The following is a 25,944-nucleotide window of genomic DNA, read 5'->3' on the forward strand; positions in this document are numbered from 1 at the left end:
GAAAGTTCCAAGGCAGTGGTTCTCAAACTTGAACAAGCACCCGAATCACAAGGAGGGCTGCTGAAACATAAAGTGCCGAGGCCCTCCCCGAGACCTGCTGACGTAGCAAGTCTGGGAGAAGGCCCCAGAACTTGCGTTTGTAGCAAGTTCCCAGGTGATGCTCATGTTGCCATCTGGGGACCACATTTTGATAAGCACCGTTCTAAGGCAAGAGTACATGAAATTGCTGGCCTGAGAAATTTTAGGATCCCAGGAATATGACTTAAAGAATTGGCTTAAAAACAAAAGTCCTGATCATCTCACTTCTCCTCCCCCAAATAAACAAATCAACAAAATGAACTGAAAAATTTCAACAACAAATGATACCATACAGAAACTCTTCCGTCAGAGACATTTAAAGGTAAATTCATTTGTGAGCAATGGGGGAACTCCTAATGTGTTTCCTAGAGACCAATCCTGGACAACAGTGTAAATCTCCTGTCAAATTCTTTACCAGAGGCCTAGGCATCAGCATGGCATCACTTCTGCATTTTTTTTCTATAGAGTGATCATGATGCAGCTCGCCAAAGCTCATGTTAGGCACAAAAACATACACGAGCTGCTGAAGATGCTGCTGAAGATTCTGCTGAGGTGAGGTGAAGCCTCAGTAATTCTGTAAATGTTTCCCTTCCCTCCAATCTTTCACATCCCTGGAGGCCTCTCCCGGGGCCTGGGGTATGGAGAGCCGGACGAGACCCGACTGTCAGATCCCTAGCTCATAAAGGCCACGTCGGATAAAAGGCCCGCTATATGAACCACAGACACATCAGCTGGGTAAGCAGATAAACAGAGTGGCCCACGACAAACTCTAGCAGGCAGTCCGTGCATCTGAGCTAAAAATAAGAAAGGGATTCAGGAATCAGAGAAGAAAACATTTTTAGAAAGAGATTTTATTGCATAATTTCTGTATACAATAAACATAGGAAAAGGGTTTTTGATGAAAATTTCATGTCATTTTTCAAAAGTCTTGAATTGCTTGGAGAAAAGTTATTACAAAGCTATCTAAGGCAAAAATAGTATTCGACCTTCAGAACAAATGATAGTCCCTTTCATCCTATTCCATATTTAAAGCAAGGCATTTTCAATTCAGTTAACATGGAAAGGCTTTCAACTCGCTATATTATTTGTATTAAGAAGTTAAATGCATCTACGAAAAGTTTAAACACACAGAACTGTCCTCTAACACAATATATACTATTGCGTTCTTCAGATCCAGTCTACGTGAGTGTATGGATGTACTTTTTACACACCACCAAAGAAACCTGCATCTCCTAATGGTACAGCGAGGGCTGGAGTGCAGAGAGGGAAAGTCCCATGCATTTCCTATGTTAAATGGCATAACTCCCACAGATCACATACACCTCGCCGTATTGACTCAGTTCATTGCACTCCATATCCTGCAAAAATAAATCTAGTGCTCGGCAGCTGACATTATTGCTCACTTACGTTTTAGTAATATATTTCTTTAACATAAGACAGAAGTATACTGAAATTTGATACCACTTAAACTCAAAAGCAATCTGAAATTAAACCACATGCATGCACCCCACTTTCTTTCTTCGATGGATGTTGCATTTTTCTTAAAGTTGACACTGGAAAATGTGGTAGAAGAAAAACTGGCTTTCCTTGAAACATATATGAAGCATTAGAAGAGGAGCTTTTTGAGGGGCATGTTAAGCCCTACGATAAAACTGGAGGAACAATGAGAATCCAGAGTCTCTGGGGAGCAGGAGAAGGCCCTCGTTATCTTCCTTGTCTACCCAACACTGTGGCTAGCGTCCAGCGGGGCAGGCTGCCACACAGAGCTGGAGCCATGTGAGATGTGCTGTGTGAGCCTGTGAGGGACGGACTGCATGCTGTGACAGGACCATCCTGGGAGACCCACTTCTTTAGGGATCCTTGGGTCGCTGGGAAACGTTGGGACTCGCTCCGTGAGGTCGGGAAAGACTTCTAGGATAGTCTGAATGTTGAGGCTTCAAGGGTCTTAAATTTTCCATCTCTTTTCTAGAGGGGCTGACACCTGCCCATTGCAGAGTGACCCCAGCGCCTGAGGTGAGACATCTGGGAGCCGAGGGAGGAAGAGCATAATGCATCTGGAATCCCTAAGCTGCATGTAGCCACCTGACAATGAAGCGTCACCAGGATGCCAGGACCTCATCAGGAGGTGTTTGTAGAGACATAGAAGGATATGGACATGACCACACTGACATTTTGATTGGTCACAACTTTCCATTTTAGTTTCTCATTATTTCTTTAAAATTGTCGAGTGTCCCTCTTTTTTTTTTTTTTTTTTGTCTTGGTGCTTATAGGGAAAGATGTCCATTTTTATAAGCTTTCAAAGATTTACAAAAATATTATTTAAAAAAACACTACATCTCAGGATGAGCATTCAAGGCTACAAACACAATATACATCAGTCACAAACCGTACCTTCACACCTGGCTGCAGTGTGTCAGCACTGCTCAGAGCTATGAAAACCTTGCAGTGCACAATGACATCCATCCCACCAGACTAAATGTTTCATGGCAGTCGAGCTGAGCTTCCTAGAGTTAAAACTAGCCATATTGCTACAAAGAAAAATTTCTGGCTCTTGGCCCACCTGTTTCCATACCAGTCAGCTAAGTCAGCCTCCTCTCTGCTTCTTTCCATTTCAAATGCCTGGGCTTTGGCCTCTGAGGCAATTAGAACCAGATCAGTTTAATTCTACAACACTGATCTTAACTGTATAGCAATATAGCAATTTTCCCCTGAGAGTGTCAATTATTTCACAAATATTGTAAGTCCAAGTGTATACATAACGAACAGGCATGAAGAGGCTAGACAGCTTGTCCCTGGTCACGCAGCAGATTAGTGTCAAGGGTGGGACTTGAGCTCCTGGCTGTTTCTGTTTTAACCACCAACATCCTTCCAGAGGTCACCTGACCCTGCGCACAAGGTCCTCCCGCCCCTTCCCTTTGTGCTCTGTTTGTTACTTGCAGTATCTTGTCAGCTCTTCTGCAGAGCGTGGGATGTCTAAGGACCCGCGGCGTCCTCCTCGGCCTTCTCTGCTCTCTCATACTTCTGCCGCCTTGATGAAGCGGGTTGTACCCAATATTTTATTACACACAGGGAATTCACCAAACGCTCTTCCAGCTGCAGCTGGCGTTAGAGTGGAGGGACAGACTTATAAAAGGCATCGGCAGGTGTTCTTCTTTGTGAACTTTGGACAAAAAGGGGCTCGATACTTTACAGTCGCCTTACATTCCACTGTTTTCAATGAAAAATAAAAAAAAGGCCTAACCATGAGGTAATGTTTACTTCTCTGCCACAACGCTCAGTGCGCCCTCTCAGGTCTGGCAACAATTTAATATAAGGAAAGACTTTAGACCTTCACACCCTTTTAGTGAGAATAAATGACCTTAGCTCAAACTTCCCACAAGGCAGAGAAGTCTCATAAGATATCACTCCATCCTTATCTTAGGTGGATCTGCACAAATGCCTCCAGGCCATGTGTCTTGCAGGTCTCAACACCCTGCATTCCGAGCCCTGGTCTCTGCATTGCAGAGGAGACCTGGATTTTCATGTTTGAAGACCTAGCACCTTCTGCCTCTTCAGCAAGGAGAAAGAAATATATATATATCAAAAGAAGCTATGTGGACGAAGAGAATAATGCCAAACGGTACTTAAGTGGCTTGTGAGGAAGTTTCACAAAGCTATCTCCGAGGTTCACCAAAGTTATAAACTGTTCCCGATCTAGTCAATACCAAAATGCATTGATGGCCAGGGCCTCTGTTTAAGCAAAAGAAGAAAAATATTAATAGCATAAAACTGCCCTTCTATTTTTGAAAAAATACATCTGAGATAGGCGACACTGAATTTGCTTTCATAAAGCTGGGCACTAAGCACACTTGCTGCCATCACTTTCCGTCCCTCTACAGCTCCGTTTTGTCTGCCTGGGCCGGGCTGCCCAATGCGCTGCCTCCCTCGGCGCCGCTGCTATCTGCAGGCGTGAAAGACAAGGAAGCCGAATTTATGCAGTATCTTTTGCCGGTAGGACGAGGTCCGTCGTCAAAAATGTGCCCGAGGTGAGCCCCACACTGAAAGAGACGAGCAAAATGTAAGCCAACAGTGCGCACAAAGCAGGCTTTGAGGGGAACCCGCATTCCGCAGCTTAAATGGATGGGCCAGCCTGTAGAGAAATGATGGAAACCATCGCGGATGATTTCTAATCCGCCTGTCAATAGCTGCAATGATGGCTTCTGGCAGGCTTTGCACCACATGCTGAGAATAAAATACACCAGAATTGTGCATATCAGAAATCACCTAGGAGCCACTGTATTTTTTGATCTGTGAAGCCACTCAGCCAGCTGAAAAATGACTGCAGTAATTTTATGAATTGAGTTGACCCTTGATCTCCCCTTGTAAGAAACATGGCAGAATAAAATCTTTCCCCCTGGCACTGCTTTTGCCTTTGGATGGGTCGGTTTCAGATATGCAGAAGTCCACTGTATAAGATACTGTTTAACTGGCCATGACGGAGGTGATGTTTGCTTTCATGGGCAGTAAAACTTAGCATCAGACAAGCATTGGATGTTCTTGGAACCCAGCAAAGCAACTCAAGGCTCAGTAGATTTATGTCACGGTCACCAGGACTGCGGTGTGGCAAATGAGAATGTCACTAGTCCATGCAACGTTTTTTTTTTTGACTTCCAGTAGGCGGAGTGCCATGCGGGCTCCTTTACCCACACAGACTGGATCGCGTGGAGAAGGAATAAGCTGTCGAGCTCAATCCATGCTACTGACTGTCCAAAAAGCTGGGGAAGGAGGAGAGGCAGATAATCCAGACAGAAGCAGAAGAAGGGATGGTTAGTTATGCTGGTGTTTGAGAGAAATCCAGCCCAGAGAAAGTGTCTCCAAGAAGGCTGGCTCACTGAACAGAGCCCTGCACCGAGGAGTTTGCTGTAGGGGACAGCCCCAGGGGACAGCAGCACAGCTCACATAGCTATCTCCCACCCTTCCTCTGCAGGGACAGCGGTGAAGGATATGGGGACATTAGTGCACCACATTCAAACAGGCTGTGAAAACACATTGTTCATCGTGTGATGAAGAAACCAAAACTTCGGGCAAATGACCCCCATTCATTCATTTTGCAATATTTATGGAGCACCTGCTACATGCCAGGCACTGTCCCAGACTCTGGAGATCTAGGCAGTGGCCTCACGGAGCTTACATTCTAGTGGGGGAGACACACATACAAAGGAAATAAGGAACTGCAAAGTATCATAGGTGGAAATAAACGCTAAGGAGCAAAAAAAAAAAAAGGAGGGATACGCAGTGAGTGAGGTTTGGGAGCTGACATTTTAGGTGAGGTGGTCGGCGGTGGTTTCCTGGGTGACTCTGGGATAAGAACCTGAAGGAAGCGAAGGGGCGGATATGTTGGGGAGAGCGTTCCTCGTCAAGACTTAGGGGAGAACATGAAAGAGGTGGCATATAAATTACTTATTAATTCTTCTCACTGTGCTTGTTTGGTGTATGAAACACTTACAAATTGTGGGGAAATAGAGTAGGAATTGGGGGGGGGGGTTCTGCCCCTCCATACCAGATGGAGATGATGCGAGAGAAGTGAGGGATGGTGCTCATTACAACGGAGAGAACTAGAATCTCGGTTTCCCCACTGAAAGTGCTAAACTCAACCCTCACGAGTTCTCTAGTCGTTAATAAACAGCTCAAATAGTCGCTTTGACTACGTGGCACTTCCATGTTAAAAGTGCATTCTTATTTTACTGCCAACACACTGTGTCAGCTTATTAAACTCACTAAAAATGAACCCTGAACTGATTTGATCTATTGCCTGGAAAATATGAAACAGGCCTAAAAAACAAATCTTGCATTATTTTACCACATTTTATGCAGGTTTAGGTAATATCAAGGCTGACAGCTCAGATTGCTTTTCCTTTCTATAAACAATTGAGGCCAAATTTTCAGGCATCAGCAGCTAAGATGCACCAGTAAAAATACACAGGCTTACCCAATGGACACAGGAAAACACTTATGTGTGCCTGCCAAAACGGTCAGCGTGCAGGCCTGCAGGAACTGGTGCGCTCGGTGACCAGTGCGTGTGCACAATGACTGATCTCACGTGCAGCTCCGGCACTTTGATCACTTGGCATCTGAGAGGTAGAGTTTTCACATAAAAGCCTCAGACAGGCATTTGGTTTTTTTTTTTTAATGAGAGAATACAGCTATCTGGGCAAAAATAAATGATATTGCATTTATTAATCATCTCAAGCATATTTAGAAAACAGTTCTATTTGTTTACCTTACTCCCAAAATAAAGCAGAGTAATGGTATGCTTGAAGCCACTTAGTGGTATTCGTTTCTCAACAATTTTTTTAAAAATCCAAATTAGAGTAACTTAATCTGTTGAACTGACTTGGTTCTCAGTCTGGAGTTTCATGTGCTAAATCTGAAACTAGACTTTTGGTTAAACAGAAAGAAAAACACAGATGCTGGATGTCCCTAATTCAGGCCAAAGAAAAAGGGAGGGGGGTGAAGAAGAGACATTATAGTGGAAAAAAGGCAACAAAAATCCTTTGCAAACAACTATGTGGGTTGGTGATGGGATAGGGAAATCCTCAGTGTGGGTGTGGGTCCCCTAAAAACAACAGTGATAGCTCCATCATGCTTGCACAAGGTGTTCTGGGAGAGTCACACCAGGCTCACGTAAGTGAGGGAGGAGCAACATTTCAAGACACAGCAAGGTGTTCATTTACATCTGTGCCACCACATACATGCCCACTGCGCTGCCTGCAAAGTTGCAAGGCCGTTGGTCTGAGGGAAGCCTAACCTCAGGGCAGCATTTCTGCTCCCCCTCCAAGTACACCCGGTCTCCTGTAAAATACTGCTACCCGGTTCATTTTAAAAGTGCACAAGCCCTGAAAGCTCCTCCCTGAGGGGAACGCACATGGAGCCCATTCTCTCCAGCTTCTAGCCCGGCGGAAGGCTGGGATGATGAATGAAAGTTGTCAGTGATGCATTGTTTCTTTGGCTGCCTGCGAGCTCTGCCTCCCTGGCCCCAGCCAACTGGCAATGTGTTGGGATCTCTCGGCACACCTTGTTGTAACTGAAACAAACTGGTTGCCCGATGAAGAAATCTTTGAAACCTGCTGTTAATGATTTATTTCAGGGTAGAATCTTAGGTGTGCATTTTAAAAGTTGTTTAAAAATGGTTATGTATTTCTTTTACAGGCAAAATACAAACTGTGATCAAATATTCTAGCTCTCATTCTGAAGAAGCATGAGGTAATTGTTCAAAAGAAAAAGTTTAAATTTCCACCAGAATCCTTTATCACCCAAGCCTCCCCTTCACAAAAGCTAGCAAACTAAAGAACCTGCAGAGAACCAAGGGAAAGGACTCCCCCACCCAAAAAAAGTGATTGAGCATCAAATTTAACATAATTCCTTAAAATCTGACTGCGATTCTCAATTGTGTGCGTAAGAAACAAAATAGTGCATTCAACACGGTTACGTATTTCTGCACTGATGTATTTCCAACTGTCCTAGAGGGTTTTCTCCCAGCTATTCCTAGGATGTTTTAGGGTTTGTTATTGTCATTTTCTCTTAAGTGTTTGATCTACAAGATGAAGCAGTTTCAAAGCAGGGCTTTTACACTTGGGCATATGGGGCAGGATGGGAAAGAGAAAAGAGTTTCAAGGAGAAAAGCAATTTACTTTGCCAGTAGGATCCTGTTTTCTCCCACTGTTATTAAAGACACTTGTGTATTAAGTAGGGCTCTTTTCCTCTGCGCTGGTGATATTAATCTTTTGCCAAGGAAATGATTGTGAAGTCATCAGTTTAGCATTATGATTTTACTGAAAGATCAAGAAAAAGAGAGATGGGCTGCGAGTCTGAACCCCCCTTGTAACACATGGACATCTTTAATCATCAGCAATATATGACTTGTCATCTGCAAAAGATTAATAAGGTTTGGGGTTTTACCAAAAACTGCTTAACTCTTGAAAAATACTTTGCATTGGTGGATATTTACCTCTCCATTGATTTGGCTGACTTCAAACAAATCAATAATGATCTAAAACAAACTTAAGGGCCTCTACCACAGATTCAAACAGCAATAGCTGAGGTCATAAATAGACTCCAACTTGGGTAAACTCAGGGTTCTGATGGCTTCCTTAAAGATTATTACAAAAAGTTAAGTGATTTACTGGCCTCCCATTAGCTGCAGATATAAATTTTGATCTAAAGAAGGAAAAATTGCCCAGGTACTTCCAGGAGGGACTTTCCTTCGCTGAACTACAGCTTAAACCATGCACATCTTACCTCTTTGCACTGAATTTAAATTCCTGACAAAGTGTTACTTAACAGGCTGGGGTTGGAGGATTAGGGAGAAACTGTCAAATAATTTATTCATAGTAGTCAGTGAAACTGGAATAGAAGCGATGTATTTTATCACTAACTAAAAAAATGTAAATTAAATAAAATTAAGAAAAAGTCTTTATAACTGAAAGTTGTTGGGAAATTGCTACAGTCAGAGGAAAGATACATATACCCACCCAAGTGGGCAAACTTAGGACAAAGATCCTCTTTGGAAGAGATAACTGGAATGTAATTCCTCAACTCAGCAGGTAGAAGAGGAAAAGAAAACAAATACAGTTCCAACAAAAATCAGAATGTAGCAGGGTAACCTATTTCCTCCACAGGCAGGAATCCTGATGAAGGCAGTGAAGAACTGCCACCACTCCTGCTTGTCTCCTGTGCTGTTCACTTACACATCGGGTGGTGAGCTAGGGTTTTTACACAGCAATTCTTTTAGAAGGACTTGACTACAATATTCCTCTGAAAGATGATTACAGTACTGAATAAATCTTAACTTTCTCAATAAAATTTTACTAAAATATTACTACCTAAAAAGTCACCGGGCACCTGGAAAAACTACAATGTAGTATAAAGAGGTGATGGGTATGGCTCCCAATGTGTTTACAACTTCTCCCCAAATATGAGGCCTAATTCACTGCACGGTGTCATGTACGTCACAATGAAGGAGAATGAGGGGAGAGGAGGAGAAAGAGGGGTGGGGGAGAGGAGGAGGAGGAGGAGAAGGAAGGAGAATCCTAAGTACTAAAGCAAGAATTAGAGACCCACAGATCAAAAAAATATCGCCATGTTGCCAGGCAGGCAAGTTGAATCTATGGTTTCATGCACAGAAGCTTAGCTGATTTGTGTAAGTTGGCAGTAAAAGGGTCCTCGTGTTCAGATGCTCCATCTTCACCACGAGGAAAGAAGCACTCCACATAACATGTCCAACGGAGAACGCCTCTGAGATCCTCACAGATTCTTCATGACACAAACCCCTTTGATGCAATTTAGTCCAGAGAATGGACAAGCCAGGTGAATTCACAATAAAATAAGAATTTTAGAATGAGGACCAAATCAGAGAAGTTCCCCATACCATGTCACCGTCGAAAAGTTAAAAAAAAAAAAAGATGGAAGAAGTTGCAAGTAGAAGTAAGAGAAGAGACTACATAAACTGAAAGAATAGAAGGTAAAAGAAGATAAACTGATGATGAAAAATAGTGTTAAGAATGAGAAACTAGGAAGTCAAATACTTCCTAAAGAGTGGTTACTCTAAAGAGTATGGAAACCATTAAATCAGTTTTTTTTTTCCAAGTCAAGATAAAAAGGGTGAAAGAGAAAATGGAAAAGAGAAAACTAAAGAAAAACGTAAAACAAAAGGAAAATAAATGTCTGTGTCAAACACACAAATCAAAAGCCAAAGACATTGAAAGGGAAGATGCCCAGCATACTTCAGTTTAGTGAGCTGTTAGCCGCTGCATTGAGTGCCAGACACGTCTGCTCCGTCCACACGGGGACGAGTCCACCAAACATATTCTTGGGGGCTGGAACCCAATTATTTTCTGCGTGGTATTTACCTCTCGAAGAATGTATTTTCACACGTACACTAATGGAGCAAATTTCTCTCCCTCTTCTCTTTAAGACTTTTATTTAAGAAATGGTCAAATACTTCATAAATGTGAGAACTAAAGGTGGTGAAAAAAGAAGCCCAAAAGGAATAGGTCAGTCAGTGTCCGTTCTTCACCCAACAGTTAGGAAAGGACCACAGGATCCTAACAGTCATCTAGGCCTTTAACCAAAGGGCCAAGAGCTGTGCCTGGGTTAGCGCGGTAGTTTTTATGAACGTTTCCTGATATGGGCACACCATGTGGGTTTCATCTCTCTTTGGTCACCGCAGGACACCTTCCTAACGGCCTTTTCTTGACTCCTGTGATGTTACCTTAGTGGCTGGCGCAGAGAAAGGGGGAAGCGTGTTCTCACTGTGAATGTGAAGAATCAATCACAAAGACGTGAGAGAGAAGGGCCTTAAAGAAAGTTACTATCTTGGGCCCCATTTTTTCTGTGTCTTTTTTATTTGGTTTTCATAGAATTCAATGTTTGAAAGTGGGTTCTGAATGAAAAGGAAAGTTGCAGTCATGTAACAGCACTTAATGCAGCTTAAAAGAAGAAAGAAACAACCATTAGCCTTAAGAGACGTTTACCAAGTACTATGTATCTAAATTACAAATTACTATGTGCCATCATACCCAGTTGTTCTTTTCTCAAACATTTTAGATTACTGGGTAGATATTCACAATTTGTTTTTGTGGCAGTTATAAAAAAAAAATCAATAAATATTCAATTGAATCCAAAACTGAACTGAATTAAACTAACTGTTGGAGGATCACAGGATTTGGGGGGTTTTGTTTTTTTCTTATTTCAGTATGACTCCTTATGGTGCATCTATCTATCAATCTGTCTACCTACCTACCTACCTATCTATCCACGTGAAAACTGTAAAGAACTCTGGAGCTAAATGCCCAAATTCACGTCTCAGTTCTGCCACTTAAATCTATATAAATTCACCCAAGTGTAATTGCACTCCTTATGCCTCAGTTTCCTCAACTGCAAAATGAGAGAGAATAACAGTGTCTGCTCACTAGGTTATTGTGGACGCTAACTAGGGGGGCTTTTAAGAATTCTGATGTTCAGTCTCTACCCAGACAAATTAAATTAGAATCTCTGGGGGTGAGACCCACAATCAAAAAGTACCACTATCTTGCTCAGACTCATATCTGAGGAACAAGAGTGAACTGAAAATGTGACGTAAAATATAAAGTCTGCTTTTCAAGGGCGAGAGTGGTCCTCATACTTAGAAAAAATTAACTTGTCAGCCTTATTTTTTAAAAAAAGAAAGAAAGAAAAGAAAAGAAAGCAGAAATTCATCAGATGGTTAGGTTCAAACCAATCTCCCTCCCTACTTGGTAGTAAATATGCCACCTACTCCCTGAACTCTTGGGCCCGATGGAGGGGGTAAAGGGCAGGTAGAAGAATGCTGAGGGAGGCCCCCGGGCAGTCCCTTGGCTATCACAGCTGCCCGACGGTGCCGCCTTTACCGCTGGTATGTGCAAAAGACATCCCCCAACACAGCACTCCGTGGTACCGGTGAGTTTCAGTGCCACAGCACCCAGACCTCACGTGTCACTTATTTAAAGCATGTTAGAAGACAACCTACTCTAAAATGGAACATGCAGTTGCTCTAATTCGGTGCACAAGGTTCTGGCTGTATCTCTGAGTGTAGGTACAAAAGCCCACAGCTCAATCTCTTCATTGGGATGACAGATTAACTGTATTTTGGCTTCCTCCTCAACACGGGTTCATTTTTTCCCCTTAGCTCCAGCACTAATTTGGTTAGAACAGAGTGGAAAGAACTAATTAGCACATCCCTGGAAGTGAGGATAGGGCTATTTCTAGGAGTAGAGAAGGAGGGCCCTTGTCACACAGTCCCTCTCTGCCCTCCCACAGCCTGCCACTGAACTTCCTCTTCCTTCTGCCTCTCTCCAACCTCCCTCCTCACATCCACCCGAGGAAAGCTGTTTCTGGGGTCTTTGTCGATCGTGTTTGGATCATTACCAGCAGAGGTATTAGGACCAAGCAACAGGTACACAGAACTGCAGGGAGAGGGGGATTATCTAAACATCAGATTATGTAAGGCCACATAATGAAATCTTCACATGCCTTAAGAATAGCCCATTCCCCACTGTGCTGAGTCAACTGAAGATGATTTTTCCTACTAACGATTTTGTTTAACAGTGTTGAAGCCAATGACTGACATTTAATTGGACTTGCTACACTCCTTAAGACTGCAATATCATTAGGGCTTGATTGATAGAGACTGCACTGTGCTTGTCTGTTCCTTTTGTGATGGGTCACTGGGCCTTAGTTGCTATATTTAGCACAACCAGGAGTCTTGAAAGTGTTTGTAATGCGGAATGAGCAGCATTTTGTGTTTTCAGGTGGGGGTAACTGACCTGAGAGCAGCTGGTTTCCACCCTGTGCATCCCGTAGGAAAAGTCGTCTGTGAATGTGACTGCGTCAGAACTGATCACGTCGTGGAATGATGGCCAGCCTGGGGCAGAGCAGGTGCAAGAACCAAAAGAGAGGAGAGAGATACACAGCCGTGTGTTAGAATGCAATTTTAAAAACAATACTCAGCACAGGATGGAAATCCTTAGTATATAGATCATGCTTAACTTTTTCAACCTGAAAAAAACAGTAATATATTTTGCAAGAGTGCAACTATTTTTTAAAAATAACCTTTTCCTCATATTCAGATTACAGTTGCATTGAGATTTTATGTTGCATGAAACTCTCTTAGACCATCCGGTAGTTTTTCAGAGCATCCCTGAACTTAAAAAGGTCTCTCTCACCACTTTCTCTTCTCCCTCTTACCTTCAGACTCACCGGGCATGGTCCTAAAGCTTTATAAGTCTTACAGTGTGACATTTTCCAAAATACAATCCAATTGGTCTGGTTGTTAACTTCTCAACTATTCCAAGCCTCTTTAGGAACCGTGCTTTTTCAGTACTTAGTTTGGATGAATAAAGCATTTTAAAAATATTGTGTTGTTTCCATCTTAACCTAATTTCTTAAGACAGAGGTAATCCAGAAAGCATTGATGGGCAAGAGCTCACTCACTTCATAAAGCGAGTCAGAACAGTGTTCCTCAGGCATCTCCAGGTAGCACTTTCTCTCAAATAATTTCTTGTTCCAATTTTCATTTATTCGAGTGATTTTTAAAATATGCACACAGATTCCAGAAACTCAGGGGTAAGTGGACCATAAGACTGCAAACATGTTTACAGGTGTACAGTCAGGTTTTACGTTCAGTACTTATGGGTATGTTTTTACATGTTTCCAGAAAATATGTCTGGAGTTATTGAGATGAACCCAAACGATGAAAGAGGTGCACTGTTGCTGAATTTCTTACGCAATTTTTTTTTTCTTTTTCAGAAGCCAAATTTATTCCTGTAGAAAGGAGGAAGCCCTTAAAAAAACATATGGTGCTTTGTGTTAGTACATCTATTGAAAGAAAACAGAATGCAAATTTCAACAATATAATTTCCGGTTTCAAATAAATTAGCTCAGGCCAAGGTTTTATACTAAATGCCCCCAAGCTCCCCATCCCCAACTATGCAACAGAATCGCTTTCACAGTGCCAGATTTAATACCCAGGGCTTAAATATTTTCCAATTCCTTGATTTGAATTCAATATTGCTACAATCACTAGGAAAACCCTTACTTTGTAGATATATCATAATATTCCACAAAAATTATTTATGCTAAGAAACATCAGTATCCTTAAGAAAATCCGTTTCTCCCCATTATCTAAATCCCAAAGAGTATCTGAATATATTTTAGGCTACAGTGTTTGGTTTTTAGTCATTACTTGACACATGTAGATGTTTTTCTTTGTTCAATGACAGAAGTGTCAATTGTTAAAGAAAAGTTTAATGGTGATGTTTTAGGACACTGAAAAATAATTGACCTATGAAAAGAAAAAGAACATTCTTTTTCTTTTAAACCTCCATGTCATAACTCATTTAACTATAGTTTATAGCAACTAATACTATGAGGGGACATATATGATTCAATACTAAACAGGTAAACACTTAGGAGTTTTTAATTTTTAAAAAATTTACCGTAAAACACCTCCCTCCCTCTACCACACACACATTTTCCTATTTCTAAAATTTAAAACAGGTACAGAGGCATGCACCACAATGTTCACAGCAGCACTATATACAATAGCCAAGACATGGAAGCAACCTAAATGTCTATGGACAGATGACCAGATAAAGAAGTTGTGGTATATTTGTACAATGGAATACTACTCAGCCATAAAAAAGAATAAAATAATGCCATTTGCAGCAATATGGATGGACCTAGAGGTTGTCATTCTAAGTGAAGTGAGCCAGAAAGAGAAAGAAAAATACCATATGATATCATCATATGTAGACTCTAAAAAGAAAAGGAAAAAAAAGGACACTATGAATTCATCTACAAAACAGAAATAGACTCACAGACATAATAAACAATCTTATGGTTACTGGGGAAAGAGAGTATGAAGGGATAAATTTGGGAGTTTGAGATTTGCAAATGTTACCTGCTGTATATAAAAATAAATTTAAAAAACAAGTTTATTCTGTATAGCACAGAAAATATTCAATATTTTGTAATAACCTTTAATGAAAAAGAATATGTATGTACATACATGACTGGGACATTGTGCTGTACACCAGAAATTGATACACTGTAATTGACTATACTTTAATTTAAAATATAATAAAAGAAGTACTGGTAAATACATAAATTTCCCATGCTACCTCTGCATCTTGTTCTACTTACCATACTAGTTTTGTGATTTATTTATTTTCATGCTTTCTTCCCTGCTTAGGCAGCGAGCACTTTGAAGGCACTGACTTGCACATACTCACTGCCTACCATAGTGAATAGCATAAAGGCACAGCTCAGATGTTTATTAAACTGATTTTCAATCAGCCTTAAATAAGAAATCAAGACGAATAATTATAGTACACAACAGAGTCCCACAGGAGAAAGAATATAATCATACTCCTTCTTTACAAACCAGATTAAGAAATATCAATGCTCATTTCTCACTGGACTCTCCAATTTGGCTCAATCACTCTAATTAAGCCTCTCTATGCAGGTGAAGTAGCCTTATTATTTATTTAGGATGGCAAAAATGCATGATGATCATCTAGGTCACTCACTTTAGCATGGTGTTTTGGGGGGTGAGGAGAGGGATGGGGGAGCAGAAGGATAAGTTGCATGTCAACGTTACTTAGGCAGGAAGTGGCAGAGCCAAAACTAGACTCTGAGCATTCTGATTCAGACTAGGGCTCTCTTCTTATGTTCCACTTTCTTCCTCAATGAAAGGTCGATCACTTGAACACTCTAGCAGGAAGGAAGTTGCAGGTTTTAAGAAATATGTTTACTGTCAGTCTGGATTAGTTGATAGTTACACTGTTGCTCTTAGGAGCCTCTAGGTGAAAGCAGATAAGGAATGTATCCTAAACAATACGGATTCTCTCACCTTCTAAAGACCACCTTTCAAAGGGAAAGTCCAAGAGTAGTGATGTAAATGATGTAATCTAGTTTGGGACATAGATAAATTTTTATTCATCTATATAAAAACCACAAAGACTTAGAAGCTCACCCTTAGGCAATAATAGTGAGAAAACTCTCAATTCTGTTTGGGGTTTCTAAATTCTAATTCTTTCATAATAATTGTGATTCATTGCCTACTAAAAATTTTGGGGAAGAGAGGGAATTTCTTTCAAATGAGCTATTAAACCATATAGCTATATATTTTGCTTCCATGAATTAAACATAGAATTTTCCAGAAGACTACATTCAAGAGTTGAGCAGGGTAATGTAAAGTGACATGGAGTAGAGATTCTCAAAAGATTTCAATGTTTCTGGGAAAACTGTTGACACTTGAATAGTTTATGTGTTGTTTACCATGGTATTATTTAAACATTGGAGGAGAAAAGAAACACCCCAAAATTCACAGTGTCTCTTTGCACTGTAGAAGAAATGCAGTTTTCAAGATGGAGTATTGGCTAGGTGACCCAAGTTTCAATTGCTGGAGATTGACAAGAAGAGCCATGCCGAAGTCTATAACTGCATGTGATGGAACACATTTAAAAAAAAAAAAAGTCAATTTCATCAATCAGGTTAACAAAAGAGAATGTTGAGCTCTTTTGCTAAGTCTCTCAGAAAAAGCAAAGCTCTACAGAAAGAGAATCCACCAGAAAGGTGAGCACTATTGACAATCAAACTAAGAAGGACCTTCACCCAAGAATAAACTGTCTTACGGCAGAGAAGCCACAGTGATGACAGCACTTTGAAAGTGGAATTCTCTCATCATGTGAAAGTATTTAAAGGAGGACCTCTTCACTGCTGTAAAAATCCTCAAAGGAAACCCTGCCCCCACTCCTAATAATAAGGAAAGTGCTTCAAAGGGTGATAGGCAAAGACTGAAACAATCTGGGTCTTGTTGAGAAAATTATCTTGAGCCAAAGTTGGGGGGGGGATGTGTCTTTGTCAGTTTTGACATTAAAGAAAGATCATCCATCCTCCTTTCTCTAGGATTTCCCTTTTGGTCTTCTCATCTAACAAAACATTATTTGTTTTGGATACATTCCATACACTTTTTAAAAGAAAAGTCTTATGAAAACCTGTGTAAACAGAGTTGACTTCCCCCAGCCCCAATACATCCCTTTGTTTCTATTTGATGAAGTTGGATATGGGCCAATTATCATTTTATTTCCAAGAATATAAACTGCACTTTTTAGATATTAGCCTATTATTATCAAGAATATCTTATATTTAATAAATAGGCTCTCCTCTCAAAGAATTCTCATCTCTAGCTAGCAAATGACTATAGGCACTACGACTGTCGCCAGCCAGCACTTGTAATATATGGCAGTTCTGCTTCAGTTTTATCCAACCGTCAGTCTGTGTTAATCTGCAGACATAACTTAATACAGCTGGTAGAATGGGAAGCAAATCCAAGATATGTTCATTTACGTCTCAAATATAAGAGTAAGGAGTCCAGTTTATTAACAGTAGATTCTTGGTGCTGGCTACCATCTACACCGGAATGGATTTTTTTGGATTGCAGTAGAAAGAATTTTCCCTTCTCACTCATAATTAGCTTAATAAAGCTACTCTGAGTCAACTTGAACCCAGTTTTTTTATAGTGACACAGCTCTCCAAAAGTAGTGTTCTGTGCACAAACGTAAAATGTTTCTTTCACTCCAACTGCCTCCTGAGAAGAACTTTCTCAGCTCTCTGTCCCAACCTTTTCCTCCTTCCTTTCAAAGGTCTTCAACACAGGGGGAGGGAATAGCTCAGTGGCAGCGTGCATGCTGAGCATGCAGGAGGTCCTGGGTTCGATTCCCAGTACCGCCAATAAAATCAATCAATCAATCAATCAACAAAAGTATTACCTCCCCCTGCCAAAAGTCCTCAACACAAACTGTTAAAACTAGCAATAGATTATAAACAACCTGACGCCAATTCCATCTGTACCATGTTTAGAAAAAGTCACCCTCATTCCCTTACTTTTAATTTAACAAGGACGGCTATGCAGCTTCTGCTCCCGCCGCCTCCCCCCGCTCCCAGATAAAAATTAGAAACCTCAGAAAATTAGCTCTATGACCCATCAGTAGAACATAACAGAAACTACCCATGACCAAGAAGTCATTGAATTGAAATGTAACTACAAATATTTTGTTATCTTCAAATGCAAAATAAGTTTGAGCACATGAAAAGCCACTTGGAGTTGGCTGATGGTTTAATAATGATGATATATACTTGAGCATGGTTTCTGTGAGACAAGCTAGAGATCTGCTGCTCTATATTTTTGTGTGGATAGCAATTCTCATAGCTCTATGATTCTAACACTATACTTCAAAATTTGTAGCTTTCAGTTTTTCTGAAGCCAGAATCTGTTACATCCCCTGACCACAATTCACCTTATTAGCTATCCCAAGCCAAATAACAAAACTCTCTACGGAGAATCCTGCTAACAAGAACTGTTTGAATCTTAGAACTCTGATTCTTGTCCAATTATTCATTTCAGTTGACATGTCAAGTATAACTTTTATCTCATTTTTAAGAGGAAGATTCTCTATTCTCCCTCAAAGACCCAAAAGTTTAAGTAGTAATCAACCAAATACATGCATGTAGTAGAAAACCAAACAGTACATGACTCAGTGAAATGTTCTTTTTCAGTTCTTATCCCTGCAGAAAACCACGTTTAACAGGTTTTCCATTTAATTCTAAAAAATACACATATGCTGTTATCTCTTGATTCCTTCACCTTAAATCTGTGCTGTCCAATACAGTGCTACCAGCCACATGTCACAATTTAAATTTAAATTAATGAAATAAAATTAAAATTTCAGCTCCTTAGTCACACTAGCCACATTCTAAATTCTCAACAGTTACGTGTAGTTAATGGCTACTGTACTGGACAACACAGATACGGATATATAATATTTCCACCATCATTTCCGCAGATATAAAACATTTCCACAATTGGACGGTGCTGTTTGGACATTATAAATTGATTTTCTCTTGTGAATGATGAAGATTTAGCATTCATACGTACACTAATCTTTCCTCCTCCCCGCTTCCAATTTTTGATAGTTGTATTACTTTTAATTCTCTTAAAACCTTGTTTGGTAACATCTGCCTCTTAACTAGTAAGACCAACAAGTTTGTTTTGTTCACCACTGTATTGCCAGTCACCTAAAACACTGCCTTCGACATAAGAGATGTTGCAAAAAACTGTCTGATGATTGAATGCATGACTATCCTGCAGCTTAATACCATTTGGCTCTCCCTCTGTAAACCATCTCAGTGGCCCTGATCCTCCCTGGACCCATTCTTTCCTCCCATTCCAATGCCCAATCTTCTATGCTTTTTTATAGACTGATTCTAAGAGTTGAAAACTGGTAAAAAGCCTTTATATTATTATGGCTGCATACACATTGCTCACTAAGAGCTAAAGAGTGCTGGGGTTATATTTCCTTCTCCAACAGTCCAATTACAATCCCAGGAAGCCTACAATCAAACAGATTTTCCTTTTTTTAATACTGCATCACATGTTAAAAGGCATGTCTTGTTTTCTTTTGCTTTTTATTTAGACTATGACTTTGTTATACAATTATACAAAATTTTTCTGTAATTCAACATTTTAATTTTTGAATTTTTAATTACAAATATTTCAAATATATGCAAAAGTATACAGCATATAATAGGCAACCATGATTTAACAGATATTAACTATCCAGATTTGACAGATAGTAACTTTTAAAAAACACTTGCTTCAGTTTTTCTCTTTTTCTAACAAATAAAATAACAGCCAGCCAGATCTGTCTCCCCTACTCCAAAATCCGGGTGCCCCAAAGATAATTGTTTATGTACCACTCCCACACTTGTTTTGATTCATTTTCTACTTGTATATGTCCACAAACAATATACAATGTTTTAAATATTTAATAATTTATATAACTGATGTCAAAACATAGGTATCTTTTGGCAACTTATTTTTTCACATTAGTCCTGGCTTCAAGTTATTTTGTTTGTTTGTTTTTGTATTTTTAAACAGCACCATCTTCTTATTTTATAAATGAAATATTTCAAATATCTCTGAGAATATGAATTAGAGAGATGCTATATTTTAGTTTTTCTACTCTCTAAAGTATCTCTGCTTCCTGTGGGGCAACTGTTCGCTTTATCTTGGTTTTTTGTCTTCTGTGCTCTTGGTTTTCTTTGTATGTCTACGGTGTTCTTTGATTGGATATTTCTGTTAAAGAATGGAGGTCTAGGAGAGTTATTCTATGAGCTGACGTAGGCTTCCTCTGCTTTCAGGTACAGTACAGGTTTGTTTCCTCACTAGTCTTAACTCTGAACAGAAAAGCTGACTGGGAGCTCTGGGAACACAGTCATCATTTGCTGATGGGCAAGGGTTTGTCCTAGGGTTCCCTGAATACTCGACTGAGGAATGGTTTCACTCTGGAGTGCAACACCTCCATAGCAGCCCCAATTCTCCCAGATAGGCTGTTCAGTATCTTAAGAGAGCAGTCTTCAGGGTTTGTTTGTTTGTTGTTTTTATGCAGCTAACTGATGGTCTGTCATTCTAAACATGAAAGTGAGGAAAATGTAAAACTGGTGTAGGTGCTCTTAGCCTCTCAGCTAAACACCTTGTTGTCAGTCCCCCACTAGGCTCTTGACAATTCTGCACCCTGAGTCTCTTTATAATTCTGCTGGGCATCTCCGCAACAACTCTCGTACATCTTGGGGGCTGTATCTTTCTTTAATCAGTAGTACCCACTAACGCATTTCCACCCTTTTCTTCCTTGGAAAAATTGGTTAAAATCTCTTGTCTGCTCAAGACCCCCTCCCCTGGTCTAATTCTCTTTGCAGTGGATTTCTTCGCCTTCTTTTACTCCTCCTCCTCTTCCTTCTTTTTCTTATTCTCACTTTAAAGGGGTCTCTTGCGAGAGAAGAAAACAAACATGTATGCTCAGTCTATCATCTTGAACAAGAAGCTGAGATTTCTTTTTAATGAACTGCAGACTTTGGAGTCTTGATCTAATATTCTATGGGAAGAAGCAACAGGTTTCAGGCAGCATAATATTTCTACTAACCACAATAATTATATTATTTTTTCCTTACTGATAAAAACATCAAAATCAATAAGGTTTAGCAGCTATAACTGGCTCAGATCTGACTCTGGCTAAAACATGATCGTGGGCTAACTGTATGAGATTAGCTGTCACGTCATGACATCAGCGATGCCGTCTGAGTTAGAACCAAGGCAGGTCAGGATCGTCTCCTCCATGACTGATTTGGTGGAAAGAAATTTTTTAGACAACTTTTCCACTTTATATTTGCTTGATATGGTTTGAGAATTTATTGTATTTCTGCTCTCCTGCCATTACAAATATAAGGACAAGTATCCCTCTGTACGCTGATGACATGATTCCATTACTGCAAACAAGCGATAGTCTTAAGAAGTGAACTCTGCCAGTCAAGAAAATGGTTTAAAAGTAATTATGACAAAAATAAAATCATTGGTTTTGGCAAACATTCTCCCCATGCTTCATTCAGCTTTAAGAAGCAGTACCTCAAATAAAAATGATAATTAAAACACTTCCCTTGAAAGGCAAGGAGTTTAGAATATATATAAAAATTAGCATAGGTATATAGACTCTAAACATTCATGGAAGATAATTAATGCTAATAAAATTTAAGTGCCATGTACTATTCAAGCATTAATTTATTTTGGTTACTAGTTACCTTGCTTTTCCACCTTGTTGTTGAGTAACCCAATAGTTCTAAAGGGCAGTGGCACCACTGGCAGGGACATTTTGAATGGCATGATGATGGGGGCCACTTAGAAGCTTTTAAGCAGACTCGTAACATGATCAGATTTGTGTTTTAGGAGGATGGCTCTGAAAGCAGGCTAGAGGGTGAGGGATAAGAGAGGATGAAAGTAGATCCACCAGGTGAAGACCATGTACAGGAACAGAAGTGATGAAGCTCCAAATGAAGACAACTGGACAACTGCAGTGGGGCTGGGGATCAGGGGAGAAACTGTAGAGAGATTAAGGGAGCACAATTCACTGATTGTGGGGCCTGCTGGGGAGTGAAGGAAAAGGGTAGGGTCAGATCATGACTAGGTTTCCAGCCTGTATGACCAGCTGGATCATGCTCCTTGTATGTTTTCAGGGAAAACAATAAAACCAGTCTAGTGTGGAACTATCTAGGAGGCAGAGGGATATGTGGGCTCAGAAGTGAGACCCTGGCTAAAGATACAGATGTGAGAGTCAGCAGAGCATAGAAGACAGCAAGGTTATGGATGAGGATCTGTAGGAGGCGAATCTAATGGCAGTGGAAAACCAGACAGGGATTTAAAAGGTGAGCAGAAGAATGAGTTGGCTAAGGAAAACAGCAGAGGGCATTCCAAGAAATAGGAGGAGGACAAGGGAACCAAGACAGAGTCAGATAATAGAAAATTGTTTAAGGTTGGAGGGCGACAGCAGTGACCTAAATCCACAGAAAGGGCATCATGTAAAATCTGAGAGGACACTGCCGAATTCAACAATTAGGAGGTCTAGGGGACTTTAGGAAGAGCTATTTCAATGAGATGATGACAGAAGCTGAACTCTGTTGGGTTGAAAAGCGTATGTGGAGAGAGTGAATGCAGACTCCTCTTTACAAAGCCTGGCAGAGAAGAAAGGTAAACCGGGTTGATGGCTAGCAGAAAGCTTAATGATGTTTGTGCTAAAATATTTGGTTTCTGGCGGTCCCTCTTATGTATCCCACCTTTCTCTGTTTTCTGAAATGTTTAAAATGTTACAATATTACTTTTTGAATGGAGTTTTCGCAATAAAATGAGTGATATGAAAAATACTCAGACATGCTAAAAAAATCTTAAGCATTATTCAAATGCTCCTTTAGGACACTGACAGAAACTACATTTGAAGAAAGACAAAAAGACTAAAATAAAATTCCATCCCTGGAATCTTTTTTATCTTTAGTTTATTATGAAGTTTGCTGTTGTTTTCTTCCTAATATCTTTTGGTCTACCAAACTGAGAGTCATGAGAGTAAGTTTTAAACAACCACAGTAATCTGTTCGGCTTTTTGGCACAAGTAGGTGCTCACTAAATATGGATGAATTAAGAAATCCAGAGCTTTAATTCCAGGTCAGGTTCCACTGTCAAATACGTTCACAGCACCCAGTACTTTTTCTGCAAAGCATGTATGTATCACGGTTTGTGATTACTTATTAATGTGGGTAGTTTTTTTTATTAACATCTCCTTTTTTCACTAAGCTCCCTGAGACCATGATTGCTTTCTTTACTATTTTCCCTAAACATGTAGCTCATGGAAATGTTTGTCAAATGAATGAATTAATAAAGAAAATACCATAACATAATTCATTATTTAACAACAAAGTTGGACTGAATTAAAAGATTATCACTTAGTTTGGACATGCCTATCACTAGGCTGAACCAAAAAAAAAAAAAATAGATGAAGAATTTCTACTATTTTGCTTTAGGCGATTTTTCACAGATATCAAATTTAATATAAGATTATTTTCCTGCCTATCAAAAATAGTGCATTTCTTCAAACTGATTATTAATAATTTCATATGTAGAAACCACATAGCCTTATCACCCATGAGGAGTTCAGACATTTGCATCTGTGAAAGGACAATGCGACAAAAACCTGTCAAGAACACTGAGGTGTACTTTGGGCAGTGTGAACATCTGGTATCTATTCTTTGGAGATTAATAATGTAGCTGTTCTGCAGCAGGCTTTACTAATTCCTTTGAGCCCTGCACAGCATTTTTAAATGGTTCCAAACACACAAGACCCCTAATTGGTGTGGATTTCATCTGCAGTTTTCTTACAGTCTCAAAATATCTCAGAAACTCCTAAGCAGGAATTGACAGGAAAAAGCTTCCCTACTTCCCTTTGTAGAGGCAGCTATTAATAACTTTTTTCAGGTTCAATAAAATGACTAAATCAAACCATTTCAAAAACAAGAAAAAATTCGGGAGAGGGACTTTATTTTCCCTGGCTTGAACACTGTCTCTTGCTACTTTAAATCACAGTTAATGTTTTAAAAAATATATTGTACACATAAGTCAGTTGTAGACATTTAGCATCAAAGGATCTGAGCAACATCACATGTAGCGGCCTGACCTTTAGCCATAATTTCTAAGTGCCATTAAAAATTGTCTCTCAAAAAGGTTTTAAATTTAGTGTTGACCTAATAACCTTGATCCAAAAACATTCAACTTTAGATGATTATTTTATTTTGCTTCCAAAAGCTCTTCAGTCCAGTGAAGCATCCATTAGGAAGCTTCACAAAGAGTTTAGAGTTAGCTTAGAATTTATTAGCTACATCGAACAGGAAAACGGTGATTTGGGTTACTTGCTGAGTGAAGATTATTTACTGCTTAACTGACCTTAAGAATTCCAGGAGGGATATAGAATGGGGAAATTCAAAGAAATACAGATCCTATTCTCAGCGATATGCAATCCAGACCAAAAGTGAAATAATGTTCCATTCAACTGCAGTCCTGAATTAGGTCTATTCACACTACACAGCATCTTTTGGGACTGTCAAACTATCACTTACATTTTGTAGTTGGATACTTATCAAAAATTTCAGAATAATTCCTCTCAAATATATGAGCTTGATAAAAATGTAAGATTACTTCTAAGAGGGGGTTAAGTCTTGAAATTCTTTTGCTTTTCTAAATTTTCCCCTGATATTTTTCTCTAACTAACCTCTCTAAACTTCTGAATAGGCTTTAGATCTTTATTCTATTATATACTTTTAGTTACCACAATCTGAAATAAAATATTTCCTTGTTTCCAAAAATCTATGATCCTTTACTGCTCTACATCACCTTTTTATGACACATCAAAACTTAGTTCACCTACTACAATTTAAATTTCTGACAGCCCATCTTGAAAAAATATGTTGAACCAGAACAGATTGCTCAGAAAAGCTATTAAACACAAATAATACAGAACAAAATGATCTCTTAGAGTTGTTTACATGACGAAAGATGATTTTTCCTTTGTAGCAGACACATTTCAAAGTTGAAGCAACTTATCAAACACTGCACATTCCCTGATACATTAAAATTTTTAAATAAGTTACATCAAAAAACATGTAGCAAACTATATCAAATCAAGGCACACTCTGACAACTATTCACTTAAAAAAAAATCCATTAAAGAAATCTTGTGCCAATACTCAGTACCCGTTACTCAGAGCTCTTCTTTTTCATGTATTTAATCATGTTCCAATATGCTACAACCTACTGTTTGTAATGGGTGTTTCCGGATTGTTGGTTTCTTGGCTATATTCCCCCAATTAGAATGTAAGCTCCACGTGGGCAGAGATAATTGTTTTGTTCCCAGTGCATTCAGTGCTCCTAGAAGAATGCTTGGCATTTAACACATTTTGGTTGAATGAATTTTCTATATACATTCTTGTTACTCTGGATATCTGGGATTTAAAAATAATCCTTGCTTTGGTTTTAAAACACACAGTCACAAAAGTCCTTGTTACAGAATTAATTATAGAGTCTCTAGGTCACTTACTAATGTTTATTGAAGATTTTGGCAATTTTCTCTCCATTTAAAACCCCTACCTATGTTCTAAGGACCTCTATGAAAGTAACCCACTTATCACATCCCACATATCAACAGCACTATGAGTACCTCCGAGAGCTGAAACTAATCTACTCCATGGAGCCAAGGTCCTGTATCAAGCAAGAGCCATGGGCATAAGTGGCCTTTGCAACTTGAAAGCCTCAATGGTTTTCATTCTGACCACTGACAGGTTTAATGCATTAAAAATTAGATGTCATCACATAAAGAAAGTTGAACTTCAGATAAGTGAATTTGGCTAAAGAGAATATATGTACACATATTTTAATTTGGCACTGGACCATCATGACAAAAAAACAAACAAATAAAATTCCATAAAGGTCCAAACATATGGGCTATAGGTTGATATATCATTGTCAGCTGTGCAGTAATATTTAAGTCCTACCTCACTAAACCAGCTGTAAAAGACGCAAGGTGCAGATGCAAGACGTGGCTACTTAGTGCTGAGCTGGTATTAAATAAATATTTTTTGAATAAGCAAACCAAACCGAAGCTAAAGAAAGTTTTAACAGAAATTGAGAAAATGATATCACAATAAATCAATGCATATATTTCAGACAGTTTTGACTAAGATCACCTCTCAAGCATTTATTGTGTCTTTTGTCACTATTCCACAGTATAGCATTCCACGAATTACTACCTCTTGGTAGTATGTCATGGGCACCTATGTAATTTCCTTGATCTTTTCCAGTTTGGGTAGCATATTTTCGAAGGTGTAGTCAGCATCCTTTGACATAAAGCACTCAACCATGTCCTATTAAAGTCTCAACCAAGCA

The 25,944-nt window shown here is 39.5% G+C and overlaps 1 protein-coding gene across 2 annotated transcripts in view; it reads right to left on the bottom strand.

Moving 5' to 3' along the window:
- Positions 1-913: 913 nt before the first annotated feature.
- Positions 914-25,944, bottom strand: part of MSRB3 (methionine sulfoxide reductase B3) — a 150,908-nt gene continuing 125,877 nt past the window's right edge. For both annotated transcript variants that reach the window (XM_010994208.3, XM_064491734.1), the window contains exons 6-7: positions 12,399-12,496; positions 914-4,115 (exon numbers count right to left, since the gene is read on the bottom strand). In XM_010994208.3, the coding sequence (XP_010992510.1) occupies positions 3,951-4,115; positions 12,399-12,496 (263 nt within the window). In that variant the 3' untranslated portion in view covers positions 914-3,950. The remainder of the gene's footprint in view (positions 4,116-12,398; positions 12,497-25,944) is intronic.

This window comes from Camelus dromedarius, chromosome 11, assembly GCF_036321535.1.
Source record: "Camelus dromedarius isolate mCamDro1 chromosome 11, mCamDro1.pat, whole genome shotgun sequence".
Taxonomy (NCBI): Eukaryota; Metazoa; Chordata; class Mammalia; order Artiodactyla; family Camelidae; genus Camelus; species Camelus dromedarius.